The following is a 24,859-nucleotide window of genomic DNA, read 5'->3' as shown; positions in this document are numbered from 1 at the left end:
TAATTATATCTAATTGTATAGTTTCGTTACTAATACGCGTACAGCTGTATATGCCAACGTTCTGAAATGGAACGTATCTGCCAGCGAATTGAAAGCACACGGCCAGCACTCCATTGGTACAGCGCGTGACAGCGTCAGCATCCGTTTTTAACGACGGTCGGATATCGGAATCTGGTAAATCTGCGTCACACATGTGTGGAGGACCAGATCTAACCGGACAGGTAGGGATGTGAGAGGCCATGCAGCGCGGGGACAGGCCATTAGGATGAGTAATGACACATTGTACTTACAACAAAACATACAAGTTAATTTATCAGGAGAAAAGATTGGATTGCAGTTCTAGGACTATCTCAGAAAAGTGAGTACTTGAATATGTTTCATTGTTATACGATTGTTTCGTGTATTGTTCATATTGATATATTGATATATACTTCAGTTTCACGAGAGTGCTCAAACGCGATTTTAAATGTCTAGCGAATAATTGTATATACGTAATTACAACATGTTGGTAGATATAACAGCTGTTGATCACGAAATTATGTTTTAGCAAATACATTGTATGTTGAAATGATGAAAGACGCGAAATGTTGTACATACGTCTGGATAATTTCCATGCTGTAACGTTTTTATCCTCTTTTAATGTAGTCATTATACTGGTTCATTGTTACACAACATCAACGCTGGCGAATGGTTTCCATAAGGTGTTATCAAAATGTAATTGAACAGACAAAAATCTTATGAAGCGTGCCGTATTAACAGACAGCTTTCCCCTCACTAAGCATATTATAGTGAAAATGGTCGAATTGTCAGTCGCAAGAAACTATGACGACAAATCTGGTATACTTCGGATACATGACGAGGATATATTACTACATACCTATGATATGGGTTAAAATGAGTAAGTTTACGTTATTCATCCACAACATCCAAAAACTGGCTTTATTTTTCTATTGGGTTTTGATAGATTGATAAAATATTTGTCTTCGTCGACTGACATAGATTATAACCAGATACTGTTGTAAAACAGACAAACGGAATCATCTTTAGATAATCACATAATCGCCATGTGCTTTGGTGATTTGAACAATATATTTTTAAGTCTTTTTTTATATCTATTAATGTTTTAATATAGAACTTTATAATCAATTTTTATACAACCTGCGATGTTAATCAATGTTAGCGTCAACTAAATGATAAAATCCGCTTTTTTCATTCATATGAAATAGTGTTTTAGAGTATATTTAGATTTAGCCTCTTTTTCAGATTAATCCAAGTTACATGTATACATAAGGAACTTTTTATTCATTCTAACGGGGAGATGGTTCAAAATGTACACTATTGCTTTTAGTGTCCATATAAAGGTGTATAAAGTAATGATATGTGATACCCCTCCTCTTTTTCTTCTTTTCTTTTTTTTTAGTTTTAATCGAACGTTTTAGCATGGAAATTGGGACAATAGTAAAGCGAGAGAAAGGGATGGGAAGGAGGGGTCATATTTACACTTGCAATACATAACAATAGTAAGAAACTTAATATAATATCACTTCCGATGCCAACGATGGAGCTTACATTTCATACTTTCCATAAGCTTGCTTCTTATACTTTAAGTGCCCAGGACCCAGTTTCATGAACATTCCTTAACTTTAAGGTATTTCTTAACTTAAATTTTCCCATAGAAAAGCATTACAAAAGTTAATGAAAAAATCATAAGGTAAGGAGCCTTCTTTTAAATCTGTCATGTTTTCCTATGAAGAATTTTAAGTTAAGGAATTACTTTAATTTAAGGGTTGTTTATGAAACTGGGTCCTGGGCACTTAAAGTTGGGCCCAGTTCCGAAATAAAACCCATTTTATATTCATTTCAACAATTAGTAACTATTAATGTGTCGTGAAAAATTTATGAATATATATACACCATATGAACCAGACATAACACGGAAAAGTAGCATCTTGAAATAGTAGAGGTTTTTTTTATGTGAATGAATCCAAGTATGCAACGTTGAACAGAAAAAACAGTTCGTGAAATTTCGTAAATTATTACAAAGTTTTATAATTTTGATGAAAAAATTACAATACCCCATTGTCAATAGCTAGAAGATGACCGATAAAGGCATTGCGCCTGTTGTCTTATTCTTTTAACTTTATTTTGCATTGTTTTCATATTTGTATTGTTAATAAAATATTTCTAAAATAAAATAAAATTGTTGATATCATGACGTCATGATATATATGTCTATGTCATACACTAGTGACTAAACAAAAATGCATATGACCATGAATCTACTTGATAATAAAAAAAATACATATTTCTTTAAGTATTACCCTTTAATTTAGTTCCTAATATCTAACTAGATTTTTAACTGGAATATTTGGTCCCCTTGAAGATATCGGACACATCTTGTGTCAATTAACACTTACAGTAATTAAGCAGGCGTACCGGAAATACACTGTTTGATCACCTAGAGCAATATACGGATGGAAACTCAGTGTACGGCGGCATTGTCAGTACAATCTGTGATTAGGCGCATTAATTAATGAGAACAATCCATTAAATATATTGTTAGAAACACAATTTCTCTTTTATTTTGTCGCTACACGATCTGTCTATTTCCTGTGTTACATCGAGGTGGTCTCATTTCCGACGGTCTAACGATCTCATCTCCGACTGTCCGACAGACATCTAATAAGGTTACTCTACCCGTGGGTCACATAATGTGTCACATTTTGGGATCCCAAGGGTAGAATATCCCTAACCATCATATCCACATATAAAAGAGTTTTTTTCTCTCTCATACCTCAAAGTTTTATCGCAATTTTAGCGCGAATGAAAAAAACCGCGAGTTCAAGTCAAACCTCCATCAATGAAAATTGCGTGATATTTTCAATGCAAATCCCGTTGCTTGTATCTTTTACAGTCAACACAACCTAGTTTTGAAAATATGAAAATTGAACTGAGGAAATAGTAATTTTGTTGACGCTGTGACGTCACAAGGCTTTATTGCATGGTTACCCATGCAATACAGCCTCAAGCGAAATGAGTGTATTGCCCGAGACAAGCCAGTATTACACCTGTAGGTATGAGATAAAAAAAGAGAGTAAAGCCTTAGGTAGCACGGCGTCGAGTTGCATGTATAATGTGGGATAGAATGTCTTTGTGGTATTCTAATAACAAATGAATTTAACACAAATTCCAAATTTAAGAAATGTATAATGAATCACAAAATGGCATATTACAACATTGTTATGTCATATAACAGGGCGTACATTTATCAGGAAAATGTTGAAGTTTTACACTGAAACCTTGCAACATGGCTTTAACAATCTGCAAAGTATTATCAACAACACAGGATGCCGCTACAATAACGTTACGATATATCTACAATGAGTTTTCATCCTTTTGGTTTATTTGTCCACCGGGATATCATGGTCTAACGACATCGTTTAGCAGTAGTCATATATTTGAAAATGAAAGAAAGTCACCCATTCCAAGAAGCTTTGTTATGCTGACACATTCAATAAAGTCATAGCATTAATCTATATATGTCTAAATACCACCGACAGGTCTATTTATGGCGAGTTTTAAGAGTTTTTTATGAGCCGCAATAACGACAATGTTCTTTGATTATACCAGAAACTAACATGCTGAGTAAATGTTGAAGCTATACGTAGACTTATCAGTGCATGCTACACTCCCCATGATTACTTACCCATTTCTCTTCAATGGTTACTTTCTTTTGTCTTAAATGTTACCTGATTCACAAGGCCCATTAGAGACTACACAGTTGTGAAAGGTTGCTTTGGTGTTAAGATGCGGATATCGATTTACTTGTAGATATGCATGCGGGTATCTAACACTTTCAAAGTCGATAAATCGAATATGTATATATATATTGGTGTAGTACTGCTCGCGTGGTGAAGTATCTGGAAAATAGCATTAAAATAACGAGAATTACTTCCTATGTTATGAACTATTTTCTAGTTATGACACTCAGATGCCGAAAGACAAAGACATTTGTTGGCTGAGTAGAGAATGATACTACTCTAATCACGTAATACTTTAGATGTCATTCAGATGATGAAACGTACCGTAATGTCTAACAAAATATGTAGGTGACGAAATATCTCGTTCTGGGTTTTACCCCAGGTTACACACCAAAGTCTATAAGAGTGGTAGTTTCTGTTCCTGCTTAGCGCTTAGTATTAAGGGAGTAGGATGACTGGTTTGCACGCTGTCAGTATAATGTGACCAGGTGGGGTGTGTTGCTTGGTGTCTTCGGCAGCATGCTTCAGTGGTATAGCACCATAAAAAGGACAAGACTTCCACTATACAAGACCACAAACATATCGCAGTCTCCCAAAACATGAACCTTGCACTCCATACACGCTACACAACGCATACATATGAGGCCGTCTTTACATGACCCTGGCTGTTAATAGGACGTTCATTAAACAAACATATAACAAAAAATGTTATAATGTATAACAACATATCCACGTATGCTACCATAAAAACGAAAATTTATCGCAAGATGTTGATGTTACCAATGATAAGTAGACTTCTTCTTTTACCATTCGCGAAAAAAGAAACTATAACTATGAAATATAATAATATCAATATAGTACCCAGCCTGAGCAATAACCAATGAAGCTTCAAGAAACTTTATGCTTTGCCATCATGGCAGCCAAATCGGACAAAATAGGTGTTCCGCTCTTGTTCAAATGCTCAGTAGGTCATTTGAATATAGAGTACGTTTTTACTGATTTATCGTTGAAATCGATCCGTACCGCACGTGAATCATATAGACTTCCGGATGGCGCGGTGTGACACAGACTGTGGTATATGTAAGGTTGTCATGACTTTTATTTCCTGTGTACTTTGATTGAGGCAGGACGTTTTATTCTCTAGCTATTCAGGTATGTAATACGACATATTAGAAACACGTTTTGTAGTGTTGTATTAACTATGCAATTTCACGACCTGGAATGATCTAGCGATTTTGATGCACACACCAGTTAACTTGTGTCAACCAATCTTTCCTTGTTTTCATTAGGGTGGACTTTTTTCAGTGCCACTATACATGTGTCGTTACATGTCACTGTCCGTTCCAGTTGAAACGTCACAGCTAATATCTGCGCTCTCTGTTCCACCTCCATCCACCAAACCACCTCGCCTTCCCCGATTCTCTCTCTCTCTCTCTCTCTCTCGCTGACGTCCTAACAACGTCCTTTGATTTGTTTAACCTCCCTCTCACTTGTTCTTCCTCCTCTCCTTGCTGACCTCATCATCTCGTTCACTCTTCCATGGGATTACTGTTCCCTGTATTGGTATTTCCTGCTTGTGAGCCACAGAAGCGTATAAAGATTTTCGTATCACACACTTAAATGGATATGTTATCTAACAAACCTTGGACTTATTACTCCATGTCTAACTAGTGTAAATTCAGTCACCCACAAAGTACATTTAGAACTAACCATTCGCTAAAAGTACGCACTCTAACCTATTAACTAGCCATTTTCTTTGAATACTGAATAGTAAATAGTACCGTCCGATTTTTAGACTTTAAGATACAGCGCCATGACAAAAGTATTCGCGATTTTCCAAGATGGCGGAAGTTATTTCATTAAGCATCGCTGACGGAAAACGTTATTTAAACAAGATCAAAATAATTGCACTTACCTAGTATTAAATTTTTTTATTGTTTCACACTAAGTCGTCTTTTTTCTAAACACCAGTTTAACGTTTTTTACGATTTAATTCCGAAACAACCATTTTTTTTCTGACAACTCTGCGCTTCAAATCCTTTTTATGAGGAATTATGGCTTTGTTAAAGTTGGTATTTTAGCAAGCAGATGTCTGTCTTTGACAAATGACGTCAGTTACGTCATCTGCGACGTCATATAAAAAATATGTACGCGTTATACCCCTTTAATCGCACGAAGCGCTCAGCGGCCGAGCCGCCATTTTAAAAAGTCGCGAATATTTTTTCATGGTGCTGTATCTCGTTAAAACAAGTAACAAAAGCCAAACAATAGTTCAGAATCTTTTCATTCTACAACAGACCTTCACATCAACCCTTTCCCGAGACGGTTGGCTGTCGGATTCACATAACAATCTAACTTTGGTGAAAAATGTGCGAAACCTGAGAGAAGCCATATATACATTGTACCTTAGTCTGTGCATTTGTGAGTCGATCACATTTGATGGGTAATTGTAATGATGTAACCTAGTGCAGTCTGCAGTGTATCAACATTTGACAAAACTTAATGGCTTAAAAAACTTCTGGATATGGTCGAGACGTGATTTTTTGTGCTAAAATATATTCATGCGCAGTCGAATATTCCCAAACCTATTGTTTTTATGTTAACATATAACGAGTAAGTGGTATCCATGGTGACGTCGCAATGTTGCAACGTATTGTTTCTTTTGTTTACATCCTAGTGTTACTTTTATAAAAGCGACATTTATAGAAAAGTCACGTTGTCAAATACATCTTGGTTTGGAGCTTCAAGTCTGTAAATCTCGAAAATAAGCCGCCGCTTATATTCTTTTTGGCAGGAGTTCTTATTTTCGATGATAATAAATCAGCCTAATTTGTGACCTCGGTTAATATAAAATTCTAACAAGCTGATATAACACCATGTTTATATAACTTAAGGTCAATGGTTGAAAAATTATAATGCAAGTAGTACGCAATTAGGTGAAATAAAATGCTTTAAAAATAGCAATGACTATTGCAAGTATTTCAGAACTTGTTAAATAGTCTGACAGTTCAGGAATTTTAGATAATATCAAATTAGTTTTCAACTAGATCTGTTTCTCACGGAATACTCTCTTTAACAACTCAGATGTGTTTATCATATATGTCTGGGGTGTTTTCCCGTAACAATAGCCTTTTATTTTACAAGTGTGCTTACCAAATGACTAGTTTTACTGTAACCGATAATAGAGACAAATGCAAATATTCGGTATTGTAATAGTTTCTAAAATGAAAATAAAGAACAATGCGTCTTTGTTTGTATTCCATTGTACAGCACTCTGTAAACAGCTGCTGAGAGAGTAGATGTCTGATAAGTTAAAATCAATATCGTATCACATACCAACTGGCAATGTTCGCACAATTTAAAGTGCGCTCAGAGTTGAATTATCGGTATTCGTGTACAGTTTTCATTATATCCGAAATAAGTAAATATATTTGCCAAATAATACAAAGAGACAAATATTGATTTGGGATATATCATCTTGTATGTCATCTTGTAAAAAATGACAACACCATACCACTGTTGATGACTATATGTCACTAAGCATTCACAGTCAACACACAACATACGTACGACATAGAGGGAACAGTACTTGGCCCATAGGAAATCGTATAGGTAACATGACTTCATGCGAAATAAATACACACGCAAATCCAACGCATTAATTTCAATTGACGCCTTGGGTCCCACATGAAAGAAGATTATACAGTGCAATTCTTCATTCAGTAACTCCGACCTTTTATGACTGCTGTTCACTAATATACCTTAGATAGTTTCTTTTGTTCGATGTGAAGATCTATAATTTAAATGTGAAATCTGATTGGAATGATGTGCTAAGATTGAGAAACATTATTATAACTTCTTTCAGTGAAAGTGGTAAAATTAAAATAATTATGAATATTTATTGAAAATATGTTTCATAATTGTATAATTACGAGAATTCGTTTCGATGAATTCTCTGGGGAAAGTTAATGATTTTTTTGTCATTGATAGCGTCGTCCTTTAATTGTATTACGGTAGTAGCACAGAAACTTAAAATCGAACATGTAGAGTGGAAAATTGAATTTCTGCTTTGCAGCCGTCTATTTATTTCGTCGCCCTGGATGCGACCTAAATCATGATTTCCAAATTTCCGGCCTTTCGATGGATGTTTGCCGATTATTTGTTCATCCAACTAACGGAAAGGCCCGCGTATCAGTTTCATGATGCTTGTGTAAATATTAGTGTAGTCTCCCTCGTAGTCATCACAGAATGTTACAAACTTCTATCTGCAATTTATTGTACTTCCGGTCTACAACCACATTTGACAAGAGTATTATGGAATGGCTTTTTTCGAGCACTCTCTATGGTTCCCATTTTATTAAGAGTATTTTGTACATAATGTTTTACTCTGTTGTGCTGCCAACAAATCGAACTTTCACTTTTTTACGAAAAAACATCTTGTATTGACTATTTTTGCATGTTTTATTTACGTGATGTAGATTCATTTTTCAATTTGACCGATTTCTAGGAAAGTTGGTAAACCCCTATTATCATATCAATCTGCACTTGATTTATAAATTTACCATTACGATTTCTTTGGTGAACCATTCTACCCCTACATTTGTAAAATATTGAAAAACCTTCTTTTTATGTTATTTATTAGTATATATTAATTACATTTATTATCGTTAATGTAAGTAAAATGTATCTTTACCTATAAATAATGGTAAAACCATAACATAAATCAAAATCAATATTTTCATAATATACATAATCTCCGTGTAGGCACAACCACAGCGACTCATAGTATACCAATACTTATATCAATTGATGAAGTGGATACATGGAATTATTGCTAATGATAGTAACCGAAGATTTATTTCCACAGGTTGATACAAACATTTATTGAGGCTTATTATCTATAACACTATGCTAATAATGAAGCATTTTGTTGACAGGAACATATTTACATTAACTACATATGTGATTACCTTTTGCGAATGGTATCGGTGAAGGTGACTTCTGTTCCCAAAAGCAGAAAGGTGTTTGTTCTTAACTTCATCGGAAGTTATCGTCGTTTAGTGGTTTAGGTCAGGTACATTACTTTCGCTACTGACACAGACATGAAACCAACCTTACGAATATAATCACAATATACTTCAATATGCTTAAGAAGAAGATGTAAGATGAAGTGATAATGAATCATTTAAAAAATTGAATGATATACCTCTGATATTTTCAATTTTGTTTTATTTTACTTAACTTCGTATCCATATGGTACCGTAGGCTATTAGGACGGCTGTTGACGACAAGCCTTTTCCTACCCCGAGGTATTCTTTATGTAGACTATTGTTCCTTTGTGTATCTTATGATTGTCGTTTGCGGTAATATTGATTCCACAATGTTTGAAGTCGCCATTCTCCTCTCTATTAACTATCGCAATTGTTTGTATGAAATCCCTGTCAACGTTAATGGTTTGATGGGCAAGCTTTTAGAAAGGTTCTTACTGGTCACATGACAAGTATACATCCGGGCATGGACAATACGATCCCACCACGTGGTCCGGATGTACCATCGATTAACGACCTATAAGACCGGATGTGTTATGCACGACTTTTTTTTCTCTCAATCCATATTCTTTTAATGATTGATTTTATTGACATGTTATATGAACGAGCTAAGATAGTGTTTCAAGGTTTTAAACGAGAATGGCAAATCTTCTTCCATGAAGTAATAAAATAAATACATGGCATCAAGTATTGAACATAAACACGTCTTAGACGACTTGTAAAAAATATTCGATAACCTAATGACATTGATTTTAAGTACCTGATAACGGCCAATTAACGTTAGTTGCCCCATCATGTTTTTCATCTGTAAATCAGTAACAATAACATGTCTATTGCGTAATATTATATCTAACAGTGATGGGAATGGTTATTTAACTTTGTATAATATTCTGAGGAGGGCTGAAGTTGGTTGCGAGTTCCTAGTTCCTAGTTCCGTTTAATAAACGGAACTAGGAACCAGACCCGAGTTCCGTTTAACTTAAACGGAACTAGGAACCAGACCCGAGTTCCGTTTAACTTAAACGGAACTAGGAACCAGACCCGAGTTCCGTTTAAGCTTATACGGAACTAGGAACCAGACCCGAGTTCCGTTTAACAAACATACTGGCCAACGAGCGGAGTTCCGTTTATTAGGATTCCTATCTCTAACTGCATGTTCAATTACCTATTATATACAGGAATCGAACTTAGAGCTTCCATGAATAATATAGAACAGAATTAATATCTATAACACAGATTTCCTTAAACGGATCTGATACCTAGACCTCAGTTCCGTTTAACTTAAACGGAACTAGGAACCAGACCCGAGTTCCGTTTAAGCTTATACGGAACTAGGAACCAGACCCGAGTTCCGTTTAACAAACATACTGGCCAACGAGCGGAGTTCCGTTTATTAGGATTTCTACCTCTTATAAGATAATAAATTACATATGTTATAAAGGAATCTAGCTCTGAGCTTCAGGAACGATACAACTTATATAATTTATCTCTATAACACAGATTTTCTTAAACGGATCTGATACCTAGACCTCAGTTCCGTTTAACTTAAACGGAACTAGGAACCAGACGTTGGTTCTTTTTAAGCTCAAACAGAACTAGGAACCATATTCGACTTCCGTTTATTTGATCGAATCTAGGAACCAGACCCGAGGTCAGTTTAGAGCTGACGCTCGAAACCTGTTCTGTTCTGTTTAATAGTATACGGATCTAGGAACAAGATCCTAGTTCTGTTTAAGCCGATGTTGGCCTATACATTGCCTTTAAAGACTTTAATGAATATCTTGATGCTTAATAGGGCCCCGTATCGCAATACGGGTGCCTTATAGTAATCAGGTTGTCGATCTATCTGTCCGTCCGTCCGTCCGTCCGCCTGTCCTTTTTTAGTTTTTTTTTTTTTTTGTTACCAAGAAGTCTTAAATTGCAGATGTAGGTTACCTTAGTGCCCCTGTTCTGCATATTACATTTTAGGGCCAATCGACATGATGGCTGATAGAGAAACAACTTTGATTTTGGAAGTTGAAGATGTTTATCTCTATTTCTCAGAAAGCACCAAAGGGATCTGTCTGAAATTTCAGAGGTTGGTTTCCCCTAGGTTCCTAGTTGCGTATAATGCATTTTTGAACCGATCTATCAACAAGATAGCCCCAAATGGGCCATACAACTCAATGAAACAAAATCAACAAGATGGCCAAGAGGCAGCCATCTTGGATTTTAATATTTATAGTTTAAAAAGCAGAGAAAAATATTCCTCTTTCGTCAGACATACATCATTCTTTCGTAGGCGCCAAGGATCCTCTAAGATCTCTTGTACTATACTGTCATCAAACATTTCGAAATCAGAGCTTCAATTGTACATTTCATTGTCAAGATATTACTTTTCCTAATCGCAAAGCACCTTGAGCGGTTCCTTTTTTGACGTGTCAGTGTTCTAGCATTTTACAGTAATCGTCTTCGGAACCTTTAGGAACATATAATCACAGTAAAACTCATTATAGCGTAGAAACGGAGTCGACAAACCATGTCAGAGTCCCGTTTAAGATCATACGAATCTAGGGATTAGACCCGAGTTCCTTTTAGCCCAACGCATTCAAATTCCATATTCAGTTCACGTGCTTTTACTGACCAATGCGTTGAGTTTGTTTATTATGATTCCCACGTGTAATAAGATGTTTACTAGATATTTTCATTGGACAATTTGACGGGTGTTTATCTAACAAGGAAAAGTGGTCAATGGCATTCATATCTTAACTTGAGTTATGAAGAAGAATTTTTCCTCATCTCGCACGCTTAGGTTAGCCCTGTTGCACCTCAGTTTTGGTCAAAGGTTCAAGCCCCTGGTTATGCAATACATGATAGACTGCCGTCCTCTTTGCCAGCTAAGCTTGAGTGTTGAACTCGGGAAACTTGGTCAGGGAACCAGGTAGTGTTCGGCTCCAAGGAGCACCACAAGATGGAGAGGCTGTTGCGTCTCTCCATCCAGAATGTCATATATAAACTTGAATACTTCTGCCCTGAACAGGACATTGAGATCATTGGCTTCTTTGAAGGTGCCATTGCTCGTCAATGTCTTGTTGGCTAGGAGTTTTTTTCTCTGTTTTGAAAACATAGAAAAAATTCAGAGATTGGAGGCCATTACCTCACAGAGGTCAGCACCACCAAAGAAGAAGGCTAGAAATTCTGCTCCCACTGTTATATGCGACCGAAGTCAAAGCCTTATTTCAAGAGTAACATTGGGAAGGGTAGGAAGAGTACAAACCCTCATTGGGACAAGACGAAAAGTTCCTGATTCGTTTCTCCGTCCTTGATCGTTCCATACGAAAGGTCTGTTCTTGAGAATTCAGCCAGTCTGAGATTCAAGTCCTCCTCTCGTAAATTAGAGTCAATGGAAGAATATCACACAGGACTCTTGAGCCTTTTCTGTAGTGAAGGAGCGGTTTGGCATTCCATACTTGCGGCATCCACACTTTGTGTAAAGGATGTATTTTTCCCACCTTCGGGGGATCCGGAGAAGGCAGTTTCCATCCGGGAGGAAGTAAGGACCATGCTTTTAAAGGGCGTGGTCGAGGGGTGCCTATTATGGACTACACACTCGGCTTCTATTCCAGAATATTTCTGATCCGCAAGAGGTTGGGAGCTTGGTGTCCCATCAACTGCTGTTGGTTGTAGTGTGATTTCTGCACTCTAGGGAAGATATGTTCACAACTATGTCGAAGAATTGCTAACGATACATCTAGTTCGGGAATCTGCGGATCGGAACACCCGATCCACAGGGTCTCTGCAGACTTTTTAGAGGATTCTGCATTCCAATGCGGTTTGAATGGCTACGGACAACTCTACAGTGGTCGCTTATCTGGAGAGACAGGGACATCAGCTTACCTCCTTTGTGCCCTCGCTGTCCGTATTTCCGTATTATTCCTATCTATGAGGAAATGCAGTTAACAATTTTAGTCAAGCATTTTCCAGGAAGGGCGGATAATCTCCAGGCAGCGCCAGCTGGTTATGACAGAACGGCATCTTTATCCCTCGACCTTTTTGCCTCTTTTCTCAATAGTCAGTTGTCAACCTTTGTGTCTCCGTGCCAAACCAAATGGCTTGGGCCGTGGACGCAGGGTTCTACAGAAGTTTCCGGGGTATTTTTGCTCCCTCTTTCCGATAGCGCCACTGTTGCCGCGACAACCCTGGTTTTCGGAGCTCTTGACGTTTCTGGTGGCTCGTCCTCTGGTTCTCCCACCAAAAGCAAATGTCTTTCGTTAGAATCGGCCCCAGACGTTACCTTCACGCATGGACATGATTTCAGGAGTCCTAGCTCAAACAGGCTTTTCTTCGGATATGTCAGCTCTCATCGCCCGATCAATTAGGTCTTTCTCCTCTGCCGTCTACCAGTCACGCTGGAAGATCTTCTTTGATTGGTGTATCGTCAGGAGGATTGATCCGGTCATGGCCTCTGCCCAGCTGATTGCGAGTTTCATTCTCCTTGTTGTTTAGGGAGCGCAATAATGTACTATTGCAGGCTATCGCACAGCTATTGCCAGTGGGTATGATCTTCATTTCTTTGTCTGTCTTGATTCGGGGGTTCAATCTGGACAGGCCTAACGTCAGCTCCACAGTGGAACCTAGAACTCGTGTTAAAGTCACAAATGGGGGCTTCGGCTTCTAATGTGCCTTTAGGATCGGTCTCCATAAAGTTTTTAACTTTAAAGACTGTCTTCCTGCTTGCTGTTGCCTCAGGCCACAGGAGAAGTGATATTCATGCATTGTCTTTTCGCTCTTCGCGTATTTCTAGCGACTTCTTTGGCTCTCCGCAATAGGTCCTTGTACCAGGACATGATGTCTTCTGCCGTTTGGCGTGGTCAGTCTACTTTCACCTCCGGTCTCTGTCCTTCCACTCTGATGGACTGTTTTCCTTGGGCCCAGTTGTGATGATTCAGTCTGTGACTGTTCTTCCTCAGTAGACATTATATACATATATGGTCTTTTAACATTATGCAAGCAGGTTTCACAATGGTGCACCTCTTTCCACGGGGAGGTATTTTCGTTTTTTCCTTTGTTCATTCAACCCTGTTTTATATTCTCTGCCTGGGGCCTGTCCCCTACATTTGCCATTTGACTGGGCTGCCTGGCTTCGGACTCTCCATTACGGTAAGACAAATTTGCGTACTAAAGTTATGGTAGCGTATTACTGAAAAGAAATTGAGGTTTTTCAATGTAAAACCAATTTACATGATGTAAAACTAACAATAACTTTATGGGGTTCCACCCTTCTGTCCTCATTCCCTTTCCTCCTCAGTCATTTGTCCTCGTGGCTACATAGAGGTTTTTAGAAAGGGACACCATTCTATATACTCTCGTCGAGTACGAAATAAAGTACGGTAGGGAGACGGGATTCTCAAATATAATGTTTTCAGGGCTATAAAAATTGGTGTATGTAGTGTATTTGAATTCTAAAGTTACGGTAAATATTATATCATGAAAAGTGGCTTAACATTGAAAAACTCTAATTTCCGTATAAAAGACTTCTTCTCTAAAACTTAGCACGATATATAACAAAAAATATTGCAAAGGTAGTATCTGTATGGGATGAGGATACAAAATTATACAAAGGGTGTGGCTTATCCCCTTGGGCCTGAGGGGCGGGGCCAGGGGCAATGTGTTTATTTCCATATAAACGACTTTTCTCTGAAATTAAGTATGGGATAGTGCTCATATTGCGATGGTAGCATCCTTAGTGGGAATTCAAAATTGTAAAAATACTGGGACTGACTCTCTACCGTACGGCGGCGTATTAGGGCCACTGCAAAATTTGATTTATCTTGTACGTACAAGTTATAATCTTGTACGTACAAGTTAATATCTTGTACGTGCAACTTAGTATCGTGTACGTACAAGTTACTATCTTGTACGTACAACTTAGTATCTTGTACGTACAAGTTACTATCTTGTACGTACAACCTAGTATCTTGAACGTACAACTTAGTATCTTGTACGTACAAGTTAGTATCTTGTACGTACAAGATACTGCAAGATAGTATCTTGTACGTACAACTTAGTATCTTGTACGTACAAGATACTGCAAGTTAGTATCTTGTACGTACAAGTTAATATCTTGTACGTTCACGTTAGTATCTTGTACGTACAACTTAGTATCTTGTACGTACAAGATAGTACAATGTTGAAACTCTCGGTATTAAAGAATGTGACATGTTTACTGTCACAATCGCATCGCATGAAGCTATACGTATATTACGTACCCTTTGTTTAAGCCAAATGGAAAAAAAGAATACCTTGCGACATTTTGTGGAGTTGTGATGCTTTGATAAGTTTCCGAACATATACAGGGTGTCCCAAAAAACATGTCCCGACTTTGACGGATAATAAATTTTGCAATACTAAACTTTTTTTGAAAATTCAAAATGATTTGGAAAGCAGGAGTATCCAAATTTAACTTAATTGGGTACAAATTTACAGATTACATCGCCATTATGTGTGATGACGTCATAATAGAAATGATGATATCATCGATTATGTCATATTTTGATGACTTTCTAGCACCATGAAGATTCATGCTGAAGTTATTAAAATCTACAATGCGATCGGAAAATCCCATACTTACATTAATGAAATTTTATGAAAATGTCACCCAGGTATGCTGTCCATCTGCAGGAAGCAGATTTACAGAATTGTGAGGTGGTGAGGAATTTCTTGGTCAGAAGTCATCTTGTCATCGAAAAGAAGGGCGGACACCTCGTGCCCATTCTTTAACTGAAAGTTATTGATTTTCTGAACAAAACGCAAAATTAGCGAAATATGACTTTCTCTCGATTTTCAATATAAGTCTTCACAAGAAGATATTCGTCCGGATTGTTATATATCGTTGTACAGAGCAGATTACTACCTTTCTAATGGTAAATAGATCAAATTCCTCTGTCTACCAAAACCATTTTTATAAAGCGTCAAACTCGGGATATGTTTTTGGGACACCCTGTACATGTAAATGTTTATAACGGAGTAATAAATATGATCATCATTTGGACAATAATTGATGTGTGTATATATGTCTAATAAACACAAAAAAAAACATATGAAATAATTTGTTTTGCCTTTGTTGTCTTTGCAATCAGTGCAATCAGTAACTCGTTCGAATTAGGGCATAATGCTTAGGATTTTTTTCGGAGGCAGTTAATTATTTTCAATACTAATATTCTGATGTAAAATAAATGCTCCAACATTTCCAATAATGGCACCAGTATGAAGTATTTAACTTTAATTACTGAAGAAAATTACGAATTTGTTTTCTCCTCTTTTTAATAGATAAAACTTATCATTTATCGGAGATGTATCATATACATTTCATCACTAAAATATCTTATCTATAAAACAAGCGACTATACAGTTTCCTCGAAAGGAACTATACAGTGTCAGTTTCAAAATAATGCAAGTGACTATACAGTTTCAACTCATAATCCGGCAATTTCAAATTATGATTGTGAAAAAGATATTGTCCTCATTAATATATATTTATATTTTGAATATTGTCAAATAAGTTAAAGATGCTCCACCGCTGACAAATGGTATTTTTACACCATCAAAAACAGGAGCAGACGATTTTGTATTTTTCTTCAGTTAAAAAAGTTACTGACTTTACACCATTACCACCATTGAAAAGTTTGAGCTTCTAATTTTAATTCAAGTTAAAAATATGAAAAATAATTAATTGCATCCCGAAAAAATTCCGTGGCACTATATCTTATATAGAATGGAGTAATGATTGCGCATGCACCAAAGGCAAAACTAATTATTTTATGTTAGTTTTTGTGTTAATTAGACATATATATACACGATTAAACACCAATTATTGTTCTAATGATGAATATCATTTATGCTCTGTCGGCGGTGGAGCATCTTTAATAAACCTGTGATCGTGCTTGAAGCAATGAAAAGTAGACAGACTATCTTTAATTACGAAAAATATCAGGCAGAGGACTCAATTCTGCGGTGATGAACAGCAGTTCAACTCAACTTGTATGTACAAGTACTAAGTTATACGTACAAGATACTATCTTGTACGTACAAGATACTAACTTGTAAGTACAAGATACTAAGTTGTACGTACAAGATACTAAGTTGTACGTACAAGAAAATAACTTGTACGTACAAGATAAATTAAATTATATAGTGGCCCTAATACGCCGCCGTACTACCGCTATTGCAAATCGTGGAGCCTGTTTTACTATTTCCAATTGTTTTTGTGACAATTACTTCATAAAACAGGTGCTTCCTTGTGATCTATTTTGTTGACTCCTGGAAGGATATTCTTAACCAAGATCAATAGGTACAATATACATGTATATTTCAAAGGCAGTTTTGGTTTATGCTTGAAGTTCGATAAAATGCACATCAATTTAACAGAATATTAAAATATCAGAAAAATATAAATTTGAAATACTCTTTCACATAAAAATAAAAATAAATGGAGAAACATAATCTGGAAATCTGAATATTTCGAGAAAACATTGTTAGATTTAAATTTTAAAATAAAATCCTTTTACCATGGGGATTAGATAAAGATATCTGTAAAAATCGTATGTACTGGGCTTAAACGGTCTGTTGCCTAGAATTTCCATTTAATTTCAACGGAATTCCGGTCTCATTCATCAACGCCGCACGTCGCGCTATTGCATAACTTAACTCGGTCCTTTGGACCAGTTGAGCTAAAATGAGTAAATGCTATGGCAAGCCAATTTAAAATTTATTGAAGGAGCAAGGTCCATCCAGAATTTAATCGCATTATATAAGATATCTCATATTATTATATTCGATATCGGGCCCTTCGGGTCAGGTGAGCTTTACAAATGTCTATGCAAGCGATGGGTTATACGGAACTCGGGTCTGGTTCCTAGTTCCGTAAAAGCTTAAATGGAACTCGGGTCTGGTTCCTAGTTCCGTTTAAATTAAACGGAACTGAGGTCTAGGTATCAGATCCGTTTAAGAAAATCTGTGTTATAGAGATAAATTATATAAGTTGTATCGTTCCTGAAGCTCAGAGCTAGATTCCTTTATAACATATGTAATTTATTATCTTATAAGAGGTAGAAATCCTAATAAACGGAACTCGGCTCGTTGACCAGTATTTTTGTTAAACGGAACTCGGGTCTGGTTCCTAGTTCCGTATAAGCTTAAACGGAACTCGGGTCTGGTTCCTAGTTCCGTTTAAGTTAAACGGAACTGGAGTCTAGGTGTCAGATCCGTTTAAGGAAATCTGTGTTATAGATATTAATTCTGTTCTGTATTATGAATGTAAGCTTTAAGTGCGATTCCCGTATATGATATGTAATTGAACATGCAATTAGAGGTAGAAATCCTAATAAACGGAACTCGGCTCGTTGGCCAGTATGTTTGTTAAACGGAACTCGGGTCTGGTTCCTAGTTCCGTATAAGCTTAAACGGAACTCGGGTCTGGTTCCTAGTTCTGGAGTCTAGGTGTCAGATCCGTTTAAGGGAATTTGTGTTAATGAAATTAATTCTGTGCTGTATTATTCATGGAAGCTCTAAGTTCGATTCCTGTATATAATATGTAATTGAACATGCAGTTAGAGATAGGAATCCTAATAAACGGAACTCCGCTCGTTGGCCAGTATGTTTGTTAAACGGAACTCGGGTCTGGTTCCTAGTTCCGTATAAGCTTAAACGGAACTCGGGTCTGGTTCCTAGTTCCGTTTAAGTTAAACGGAACTGAGGTCTAGGTATCAGATCCGTTTAAGGAAATCTGTGTTATAGATATTAATTCTGTTCTATATTATTCATGGAAGCTCTAAGTTCGATTCCTGTATATAATAGGTAATTGAACATGCAGTTAGAGATAGGAATCCTAATAAACGGAACTCGGCTCGTTGGCCAGTATGTTTGTTAAACGGAACTCGGGTCTGGTTCCTAGTTCCGTATAAGCTTAAACGGAACTCGGGTCTGGTTCCTAGTTCCGTTTAAGTTAAACGGAACTGAGGTCTAGGTATCAGATCCGTTTAAGGAAATCTGTGTTATAGATATTAATTCTGTTCTATATTATTCATGGAAGCTCTAAGTTCGATTCCTGTATATAATAGGTAATTGAACATGCAGTTAGAGATAGGAATCCTAATAAACGGAACTCCGCTCGTTGGCCAGTATGTTTGTTAAACGGAACTCGGGTCTGGTTCCTAGTTCCGTATAAGCTTAAACGGAACTCGGGTCTGGTTCCTAGTTCCGTTTAAGTTAAACGGAACTGAGGTCTAGGTATCAGATCCGTTTAAGGAAATCTGTGTTATAGATATTAATTCTGTTCTATATTATTCATGGAAGCTCTAAGTTCGATTCCTGTATATAATAGGTAATTGAACATGCAGTTAGAGATAGGAATCCTAATAAACGGAACTCCGCTCGTTGGCCAGTATGTTTGTTAAACGGAACTCGGGTCTGGTTCCTAGTTCCGTATAAGCTTAAACGGAACTCGGGTCTGGTTCCTAGTTCCGTTTAAGTTAAACGGAACTGAGGTCTAGGTATCAGATCCGTTTAAGGAAATCTGTGTTATAGATATTAATTCTGTTCTATATTATTCATGGAAGCTCTAAGTTCGATTCCTGTATATAATAGGTAATTGAACATGCAGTTAGAGATAGGAATCCTAATAAACGGAACTCCGCTCGTTGGCCAGTATGTTTGTTAAACGGAACTCGGGTCTGGTTCCTAGTTCCGTATAAGCTTAAACGGAACTCGGGTCTGGTTCCTAGTTCCGTTTAAGTTAAACGGAACTCGGGTCTGGTTCCTAGTTCCGTTTAAGTTAAACGGAACTCGGGTCTGGTTCCTAGTTCCGTTTATTAAACGGAACTAGGAACTAGGAACTCGCAACCAACTTCAGCCCTCCATATTCTGAAGCACTATACCATGCTTTTCGTGTGTTTACTGAAGCCGACTTTAATTGTTACATTGGGGGCGACTTGTATGAAGAAGAGAACGTGACACTTCTCTTCATTAACACCTCTGTCAATGTGTCATTATGGATGTCTCTCTACAACCTTTTGTTTCATTTCCCTCGACACTGTATTTGGGCCAATATTTTTGTCACGACATTGTACGTCTGTTGTTTTGATTATTTTTCTGTACAAATTGTTTTGATGTATATATCAGGACTAGTTTACCAATATTGATGTCACGGCCTACATATTTATCAGGGGTTACTAGGCTTTGCTATTAGTCCAGGTATTGATACTATAGTATAGTTGGTGTGTTCCCAGTCGCATGTCCATCTAATGCTTGCTTTATTAGACATCGATCAGGTATTACAGCTGTTGTTATAAGCAATGACTTGTAATCTAAATATTACTGTATTGTAAACTAAATCGGAATCAATCACAAAAGAGTGTTTTTACAAACGAATGGTTTGAGTTTGAATTTCCATAAGTGTAGTTTAATCGTGCGTCTGTACTCAATCGGAGTGTAAATGTTAAAATAGTTAACAAAGAAAACATCTGGCTTTGTTCGCAGACTCTAAAAATAGCTCGAGGAGAACATAACCAGGAGTTTTAAAAGAATATACACAATGTCTATCAATTATTTTATTTTAATCTCAACCATTTAATTTGGAGATATATCTCTATTTCGGAATCGGTAGGATTCTCTCGGCAAAATGGTACTTAACACTTTCAGCTCTATCCGCTTTACAAATCCTTACTTAGTTGCAAACCCCGAAATGGAAATATGCAGGTCGATAGATTTAAAGTTGTTCAAATAAAGCCTTTGAATCATGCACTAGCTGCTACAGTGACAACTCCGATATATAGATAGGAAGATAATAAAAAAACAAAAGTGTGTATATCAATCGCATAATTTAAATCTTTAAGTTTAAAGATGAAATTATTTTTGGCATATTATTTATTAACTATTTTATTTTTGTAGATTTGTTCTTTTTACTTTTATTGGTCAATTTGATTTCATATTGATAAGACTGCACACACAAATTTGGTAGCTTATCATTTGATATTTTCTTTTATCTCTCACAGATGGTTGAGCTGGAACAGGACGCCATCATAGGACTGGCTGTCGGCTTTGGTTCTATCGTGGGCGGCATCATTCTCTGTTGTATACTGTGGAATTGTTGCTGTGGTTCTAAGGAAGACAACCCCAAGTCCAAACGTAAACCTGTCGGACCGTGGATGGAGATGTGCAACGGAAGTACGTCAGATGTAGGGAGTACAAAAACGTCACAGACACCTATATCAAAAGGAAGTCGAGACTCGTATAGTCCCAAGTATGACCGTAACCAGAGTCAGGAAAAACCACTGCGGCCACCGTTCAAACAAAGTGCGAATCTGAATGATGATTCTTACTATGATAGAGCTTCTCCCGACTATGGATACAATAACACTTACCCAGAAAGTTACGGCCAGCCAACCAGACCTCCGTACAAACAAACACAGTTATCAGACGTGGACTATTCTACAGGGACGGGGTCGAGGTCTCATCGGACAGATTTCCATTCGTCTGATTGGCATAGTGACGAAAGTGCCGACAAAGAGAATGAAATGGCTATACACAATGTGAAGAAAAATCCAGAAGCATTCTATCAGCGATATTTGTATTGATGTTGTGAAATCATTAATTGTAATAATGAAAAAAAACCGAGGTTTTGCATCGGTAGGAGTTTACATTTCAAACGGTAGGAGTTTACATTTTATTGACGCTTTTTTACTTACATAAAGAAACCGTCCACGAACTTTCAATTTCGCTGGAAGAGCAGTTCTATCTATGAACATTTTATTGATGATATTTTGATACAAGAATATCAAATGAATCTAGTCATATGTAGACATCGTGATGAACATTAGGAGAAACACGTCAGTCCATCCAAGCCTGCATAGGCATCTGCTCGATGGCGTTTATCGGTGCATATTCTCTTTAACGCATCATGAAGTACCTAAGCGCTTGAGGACGCGCATCTGCGTCCGAAGAAAATTTCGTGCTACCAATGTGAAGTAGGAACGCACATATGGACTATGTATCGTCACACTAAGTTAGATGTTGTGAAGACTCTCTACTCCGTCCATTTCTTCTGTAAAACACAGATAGAGTTCACGTATTTGTATAAACATTTCAACTCAGTTATGTTCATGTTGCTTAAAAGCATTCACAAAGTCCTATATTCTCATTGATATTTATTTTATATACGTTTCTGTAATTACGTCCATATATTCTTAAAGAATATTATCCGTCTTTAATAGATAAGGCACATACAAATAGCCCGGTCAATAAAAAATGTTAAATGTTCACTTTTTGTCACTTGAAGTACAAAGAATGTTTTGTTGTCAATGGTACTAACTTTATTCTTGTTATTTTGAATATTTTTACTGCAATTAAAACCACCAATCCTCTATTCATGTTTATTGTTAAAGTTCCTCTATACAAGCTCTTAATATCTATTTTATAGAATAACAATGATATTTTTGATACATTCTAGAAACCATTTACCAATGTAATCGAATTTCTTTTAAAAGATGAGCGCAATTTTACATTTAAGAAGTAGATGTATTGAATGGAAAAAACCTACTAATTTCAACTTTAGATTTACTAGGGATAATACGAGTTTCAACTCTCGGAGGATAATGATGTAACAGGAAATGATTTTAAAAATTGGTTTCAGGAGATGTTATATTGAATGTTTTGTGTTAAGTTGACAATCGTCAGCCCATCACTGCTATCAGTATTCAGTATGAGGTTTTTTGAAGTGCTCTATATTCTTCGTGAAGGATGATGTAATGGTGAATTACATTCAATGACTATCGATTGTAAAATACCGCCAGCAGTATGAGATATTTTGCCTGCTGAAAGCCGACGTTCTTTTTCTAGTATGTTACTTTGCGATTTCCGTTTTAATACTCCGGGATTTATTTTCACTGATAAAAGTGCCTTCCACTGTAGGTGAGGAAGAAAAACTGAAAGCGAAATTCGCAAACGTAAGCTACTTACGAAAAAAGTTGGCTTTAAGTAGTGTAGAAACAGTAAAGAAATCACTTAAACTTCTACATAGCAATAGCTTATATTTGCATGTTTGCATAAATGAAAGTTGTCAGATGCTTTTGTGCCTTGTTAAATGTTATAACTATGATTCACTGCGATAAATGTTAACATAAAACTATATTTTTGTATATTGTTTTATTTCTAACATACTTAGTCCATGATCGTTTGTTATTGGACAGAATAAGACATGGGATTACCCAATTCTATGTCCTCACACAGGTACATAGAAATATAGGAATAAATACATTACAAGTATTTTTAATGCAAAAATAGAACGAACCAGTCAATTAAAATTAATTGTAGCGAAAACCACTGGCATTCCTACAGAAGAATCAAACTCTAAATTACTAAATTATATCCCAGCAAAAACTATTTTGACGTAATTAAGTCGCCTACAAACTCGGCTGGTCTACAGTCAATGTGTTATAGAGTAATATTATCATAAGGTTTTGGTAAAATGAATAACTTTTAGATATACACATCGGTTCATATTTGTACTTTTGCCATGTCTATCCATATATCACTAATCTCCTAGCTGCAATATTGTAGCTTAAAAGACTTTTAGACAGAAAATGATGTCGTCTTTAGAGCTACAATTGGTGCCTATTACTGCTAATGGAGCAAAGTAATGATTATGAAAACCGCCATAAAACGTTTATTTGCATTTCATCTTACTTGTTCGATATCGCTTACTTACTAGGCAATAACACTGGACTAAACAGATTATCAAATTCCCACCGAGGCATTATTTTATTACGTAATACATATGAAGGTCTTTCTGAAGGGGATTTTTACGGCAAGTCCAGAAATTGTGAATATGACGTAGTTTGAGCGGTACAGTAGATATTAAGAATGGTAGTTCTGTTTGTTTTGGACAAAAATAATATGTAAATGCATGTATACGGATAAAATAATTGGAAACCTACAAAAAAGTATAGAAAACTGTGCCCGAGTGATTTTCGGAGGCAGCGCTCCACTACGACACATAGGGACCAATTCGTACCCGGCCGAAAGGTATACATGTAGCAGGCCGGGTACACTTATTCGTTCTACTAATCTCCTTGCTTTGACGACATCACACCTTGTTTTGTCCAGAGGCTAGGTTCATGTTTCTATTGAAAATGTGAAATGTACTCATGTGCAAGAGCATGCAATGCTTTGTCTGAATCATCCATATAATACTTGAATCAGATGTCAGAAAGCTTGAATAAGTAGCGTCAACTCTTTCTATCGCATTTGTATGCTTTTCATTCTGTTTCCTTAAATGAATGTTTAAATGGCATGCGCTTGATGAAAATGATTTCCTAATGTTAGCATAAATACATATCTATTACAAATATAAAGTAATAGTACAGTGTAATTATTTCTCGGGTTAGCAGATCATGGTCAAAATGGATTCGAGATGACTTTGCTATCACAACTATTATTTGCAGGCAGACGAAATAAACGTGAGCCTAAGAAAGTATTCATAACTTTCATAACTAAGACTCACATTGAACTAAATTTGTAAAATAACACTTATTCAAATACTGCCAACAAGCAGCATACATTCTAAAAGAAATACGTTTCAGGAAATGCGACCAGTGTTCTACACATGGGTATTTGTCATAAACAATTTTGTAACAACACATGTACCTCATAATGAATAACTTATTGAGAACAACATCCCATGAACATTGCCGAGGCTCTCAGAAATACAAAGCGGCATTAGTTGTATCACTACTTTTTGATATGTTTAATAACTCTATGAAATTAACTGTAAGATATGTATGACGTATTTCAGATACTTTGTAGTTTTTTGGCTTTGTCGTCCACTAATGTTAGAAAATAGTAATTAATATGGCGGCTAGTATCATAATTATTATCATTACATGAAATGTCGTTTTATTTGATGTCAATAAATATAATCTTTTTACAGCTTGCCCTTTTATTGTCAATTTCACTATTCAATAAGATATTAAGGCGCGTGTTTTCACATCACAATTTCCCACATGACGAACCTTAAAA

At 36.5% G+C, this 24,859-nt stretch overlaps 1 protein-coding gene across 1 annotated transcript; it reads left to right on the top strand.

Moving 5' to 3' along the window:
- Window positions 1-156: 156 nt before the first annotated feature.
- Window positions 157-24,772, top strand: LOC138314127 (uncharacterized). Its single transcript, XM_069254304.1, has 2 exons — window positions 157-358; window positions 20,839-24,772. Exon 2 carries the CDS (start codon window positions 20,839-20,841, stop codon window positions 21,418-21,420), a length of 582 nt encoding a protein of 193 aa, XP_069110405.1. The 5' UTR covers window positions 157-358; the 3' UTR covers window positions 21,421-24,772.
- Window positions 24,773-24,859: the final 87 nt, after the last annotated feature.

The sequence above is a fragment of the Argopecten irradians genome, chromosome 2, assembly GCF_041381155.1.
Source record: "Argopecten irradians isolate NY chromosome 2, Ai_NY, whole genome shotgun sequence".
In the NCBI taxonomy this organism is placed as follows: Eukaryota; Metazoa; Mollusca; class Bivalvia; order Pectinida; family Pectinidae; genus Argopecten; species Argopecten irradians.
This window is presented reverse-complemented; position numbering and strand designations above follow the sequence as displayed.